Source organism: Sinocyclocheilus grahami, unplaced genomic scaffold (genome assembly GCF_001515645.1).
Source record: "Sinocyclocheilus grahami isolate Dianchi unplaced genomic scaffold, SAMN03320097.WGS_v1.1 scaffold432.1, whole genome shotgun sequence".
Taxonomy (NCBI): Eukaryota; Metazoa; Chordata; class Actinopteri; order Cypriniformes; family Cyprinidae; genus Sinocyclocheilus; species Sinocyclocheilus grahami.
In genome coordinates, this window is record NW_015505611.1 from 230941 (window position 1) to 236940 (window position 6000).

General features: G+C 36.2%; 1 protein-coding gene across 1 annotated transcript in view; it reads right to left on the reverse strand.

Moving 5' to 3' along the window:
- Positions 1 to 6000, reverse strand: part of trappc9 (trafficking protein particle complex subunit 9) — a 266928-nt gene that overhangs the window by 78745 nt on the left and 182183 nt on the right. The window contains exon 20 of the mRNA XM_016233477.1: positions 2860 to 2954. Coding sequence (XP_016088963.1) covers positions 2860 to 2954 — 95 coding nt within the window. The remainder of the gene's footprint in view (positions 1 to 2859; positions 2955 to 6000) is intronic.

A 6000-nucleotide genomic window follows, 5' to 3' on the forward strand; every position in this document is an offset into this window, starting at 1 on the left:
TAAAGGCCTAAAACCACTGGTAAAAATGCCTTTTTTTCAATTTTGTAATACTAGCCATTATAAATTATAATATTTATGGAGTGGAAAAATAGTTTTAAGGCAAAATAACTAACTAAATAAAACATAAAGAGTGAGAATCAAATTTGAGTAAAAAAGTTGAATAAAACAAAATAAAAATTATAATATATATAGTATGGAGTGGAGAAATTGTTTTGGGCAAATAAATAAATACAAATAAAGAGAGAGACCAATTTGAGTGAAAAGTGGAATGAATGAATATGAATGAATGAATGAATAAATAAATAAATAAATAAAATAAACAAACAATGAATGAAAAAAACAAAAAAATAAAAATACAGAGAGAGACCAATTTGAGTGAAAAGTGGAATGAATGAATATGAATGAATGAATGAATAAATAAATAAAATAAACAAACAAACAAATAAAAAAACAAAAAAATAAAAATACAGAGAGAGACCAATTTGAGTGAAAAGTGGAATGAATGAATATGAATGAATGAATGAATGAATAAATAAAATAAACAAACAAACAAACAAATAAATAAATAAATAATAGGGAGGGAGATAAGTAGAACTCTAGAAATGAAATAACAATAAATAAAATAAACAAAGCTGAAAAAAACATAAAATATTATAGTGTCTTAGTATTTTGTTTGTCTGCTTTTGCTATCATGAACAACAAATTATTTGAGAATAATCCAAAGAGCATGAACATCCTAAAACTTTCTATTAATTTTCAGATTTAAATTTAATTTTGAAACAAAGACATCCAATGTGGACTACATATACAGTGGTGTGAAAAAGTGTTGGCCCCCATCCTGGTTTTTAAAATTTTTGCATATTTGTCACACTTAAAAGATTCAGATCATCAAACAAATTTTAATATTACACAAAGATAATGCAAGTAAATACAAAATGCAGCTTTTAAATGATGATTTATTTTAATAAGGAAAATACTGGCCATTAAGACATTTTTATGGCTGATAAATTCTCTCAATTTATCCACTATTGGCAGGTGAAACAAAACATTAAATCACACTAATGACAGATAAATAAGGCACTAGTGCTCTGACAGCCTCTTGTACGCAAGCGTAACACTGATAAAGGCAGAAGAGACGATCACCGTGCGATATGAAACATGTTTCATGTCACGGTCTGGTCATCTCAGATGAGTCCTCCAACATTTATGAGCTCATAAATATGCATTAATGTTATGCAGGTCTGCAGGCTTGAATAAACATGATCGTGTGATGTGTTATGAATGGCTGCTGACCCCCAGACAACGAGAAGGAAAGTGAAGAGGCACGGCTGCAGATCCAGAAGCAGAGAGGGTGCTTACAGATAAATATAGACACAAGTCTGAGCTTTGATCTCTGAGTGCCATCGACAGACAGACAGAGAAAGAGCGGGTTACATCACACATACTGTCACAGATGATCCAGGCCAAGACATGCCGCTCCAACTCGCAGATAAATATAGACACAAGTCTGAGCTTTGATCTCTGAGTGCCATCGACAGACAGACAGACAGACAGAGAAAGAGCGGGTTACATCACACATACTGTCACAGATGATCCAGGCCAAGACATGCCGCTCCAACTCTCAGACAACTCCCATGACTCTTTGCAGAGAATCCACACAGTGATCTCACACACACACTTTTCACTTTTCAATCTAACTCAGTTTTAACATAAGAGAAGGGGCTGGAGACATTGGCTCTGCATCTGCCTCTGTTCTCGTACCAAGAACCAGTATTGTAGAGTTTTTAAAACCGCTCAAACTGCAAAACATGGCGATAAAAACTTTACAGATGACATTATAACCTCTCTACCTTAATAGCACACAATATAGCAAATTTGCACTTTTGTACTTGTTAAAAACCATTCACTGTTTACCTTTAAAAAAAAGAAGAAGAAGAAGCTATGTTGTGTGATATATACACCGCTGTTCAAATATTTGAGATCAGTAAGATTTTTTATGTTTTTAATGGAGTTTCTTATGCTCATCCAAGGCTGTATTTATTTGATCAAAAATACAGAAAAAACAGCAATATTGTGAAATATTGTTGCAATTTCTAAGTTTGGTTTCCTATTTTAATTTACTTTAAAATATCATTTATTTCTGTGACGCAGAACAGAAATTACTCCCGTCTTCAGGGTCATGTGATCCTTCAGAAATCATTCTAAACTGTTGTGCTGCTTTGTTTTTTTGGAACCTGATACTTTTTTCTTTGATTCTTTGATGAATAAAAAGTTCAAAAGAACAGCACTTATTCAACACAGAAATCTTTACTATCACTTATTATCCATTGAACACATCCTTGCTGAATAAAAGTATTAATTTCTTTTTTTTTTTTTTTAAAGAAAGGAAAAATGTACTAACCCCAAACTTTTGAATAGTAGTGTATAATGTAACACAACATTTCTATTTTGAATAAACACTGTTCTTTTTAACTTTTTATTTATCAAAGAATCTGGAAAAAAAATATCACAGGTCTCAAAAAATATTCACATATATGGCTTTAAAAAATCTAATCAAAAAAAGAATAAGCATTTTTCGAGAAACATTTTGAAAATCACTTTAAAAAGCAGCTCTAACAAAAACCGTAAAACGTCCATCTAATGCATGCCTACATAGACCACCAGTTATAAAACAGCACAAAGAACACAAAAACCTTGTCCTGCACGAACGACCTCCAACACACACGGTGATGGATATTTTTTCCTCGATTACAAATGCAAATCAGAAACATGAACAGAGACCAGTCCTACATCGAGTGTGAATATATTTGAATATTTGTATTCATGAAGCCAGGGACGGAGAGAGGAGAGTGTTCTTACCCCACTGTAGAGGAGCCAACTGCAGATGTTCTAGTATGAGCTGGTTGAGGACGCCCTCCACGCTGGCCTCCCCGTGACGCCGAAGGGACGAGTGCGCATTTGGTCAAGGAAAACGTGGCCTATCGCTATCACCCAATACTGCTATACTGGAAACGGATGCATATTTGATCAGAACGTCCTATGATTCGCTTTATCATCTTTTTCCTGGAAGCGTTCAGAACAATAATGCCACTCTGTGTTTTCTGCGTTAAATTAGACACGCAGCGTGCATGGAGACGATGAGCGTGTAGAAGGAGGTGAAATATTTGCACACAGCGACACTAATAACAGCGTTGAGAACAAAAGCTCATTACGTAACAGCAGTGATGCTGTCAGAAGCCTCTAATGACTGTGAGCTGTGTAACGATGCTGAGCACTGCGCTGACTCTGAGAGATGGCCTTCTTCTCAACTGAACCATGTAAGTGTACGCTGGGATCTGGAAGAGAGGAAGAGATTCCTACTGCCAGATATGGACAGCAATAATAATAAAAAACGATTTGACTTTAAAGGAATAGTTGACCAAAAACGAAAATTTACTCACCCTTTGGCTATTCAAGGAGTGCATGATTTTGTTTTTTCATAAGTACAGATTTAGAGAAATATAGCATTGCATCACTTGCTCTCCAATGGATCCTCTGCAGTGAATGGGTGCCGTCAGAATGCAAACAGCTGATAAAAACATCACAATAATCCACAAGTAATCCAGCTGACTCTAGTCCATCAGTTAATGCCTTGTGAAGCGAAAAATTGCCATGTTTTTAAGAAAAAAATCCATCATAATCCATAAAATCGCTTTCTCCAGTCATCTCATTTGAATCAGGAGAGAAATATGCACAGATCAAGCCTTATTGTGGATTGGGAACTGGTATTTTAGCCTTAAAGCCGTTAATAAATAAGGATGTTAATTGATGGACTGTAGTCATGTGGATTATCGTGAATTTTTTATTGGCATTTTTTTTGCCTTTATTATAATAGGACAGATCAGAGCTGACAGGAAGCGAAGTGGGAGCGAGAGAGGGGGGCAGGATCAGGAAAGGTCCTCGAGTCAGGAATCGAACACTGTATGTCGGTACGCCGCCCACAAGGCTATCGACATTGACAATTTATCGTGATGTTTTTATCAGCTGTTTGGACTCTCATTCTGACGGCACCCATTCACTGCAGAAGCTCCATTGGATGCAATGCTACATTTTTGTTCAGATGAAGGAACAAACACATCTACATCTTGGATGGCCTAAGGGAGACAAATAAAAGGATTCACATGACACGAACACTAGTAAGTGACCTAGCGTTTCAGTAATTATTGACAGACTATGACGGTTATGAAGACTATGCAGAGACATCTCTCTATATAATATATCCGATGTGGTCACACACAGATATATTTGTGTTTATGGTTGGTTGACTGGAATGATGGCATCTCTGACCTGCCGCATATCATTTCTCTTCATATCATTGTGACTTTACCTGTCCAAGAACGCCTATGTTTCTGCACATCCAATCAGTCATGCTGATGCCATGCACATCACCGCTCGGGACTGTATCTCTTGATTATTTATTATTTAAGGGAGACGTTCAGAGCTCGTGTCAGGGTGTCAGCCTCCTGAAATAAACGGGAGATGATGAATGCCACTGGATGATGCGTAAGAAACCTGAGCGTCTGATTGGCTGCTGGGATTTTGGCAGTTTGGTGGATAGAAGATGCGCTTGGTGAGTAACCGTGCTGCTCTATTTAGAGAATGTAAAAACACTCACACAAAAGCCATTTTCATAGCTACACCATAGATTTCTAAAGATTTTAACAAAGCAAATTAGAATTACTAAAGGCGAATCTGAGCCCTAAACTACATGTAAAAATATGATTTACATAACATAATTTTTTTTTCAGTTGAGGACATCTTCATATGTGCCCAAAGGGAGGTTCTGTCAGATTCACTTCTATCGACAAGAGACTGATTCGCAAGCACGACTGGAGCAGGACGTTTCTAAGTGGTAAGTGTGAAGTGTTAACAAGTTTGTGGTAATTTCTTGTAAAATGTGATGGAACAAATTTACTCTCACAGTGTAGGATACAGCGTCTTCTTGACATGATGTTAACCACACGGAAATGTTACTGTTTGTGGGCGGGCAAGTTGGCGACGTAGAACGTGCAAGGCATTTTGCTGCAGTTGGAAAGTGTCACTGACTGTCTGCTCAGAGAGGAGAGCGAGAGAGAGAGGGTTATATTTAGCTCACATGTGTGTTCTCTCCTGCGACTCCAGCAGCAGAAACACTGAGCTATTTATAGACCGCCTCCCCGTAACCTGCGGTTACCGGCACACACAGCAGCATCACTGCGCCACGGCAACGCCGCATCACCCCACCCAGCATCTCAACATCACATTAACTCACTGTGTCATTCAATTGAAATTATAATTTTATACATTCAAAATGACACAATCCCTCAGATGAGTCCACAGAAAAGATGACAGGTTATTAAATCCAATCTCACAAATTCAAGATGATGCATGTGTGTGTAATTTTTTCTTCATTTTTATAGTGATGTGCTAATAAGCATAACATTTTTATTTTTAATTGTGATAATATAACTCTATTTCTTCTTTCTTTTGTATTTAATTTATTATTAAAATGATCATTTAAAAAATATTTTTTTATTTAGTTTAAATATAGCTATAAATATCCAGAAGTAGACTCTGTTGAGCCAGCTATTTATTTATTCATTCTTTTATCCATTCATTCATTAATATATTATAGTTTTATATAATATTATACGCAAATACTCAACATTTTTGTCTCTTGTTTTGTCTGCTCTCTTGAATTTTTTTTTCACTGAGCTTGCTGCACATTTTGGAATGACAATCTCTGTGACGAATTCATGCAATGCTGACTTAGCAATGGCCTAAACGAGGTTTCTTAGTAGGCAGCATAATTGTACTCACTTTGCTGTCTGTTGGAGTTGTTGGTAACACTTTACTTGAAGGGGTGTGCATAAGACTGACATGACACCTTCATAATCATGTCATGACTAATGACATGAAAATGAAGGAGGTTTTATGCATGTTTATGACAACTGTCATTAAGTGTCATTCGCTCAGTTATGT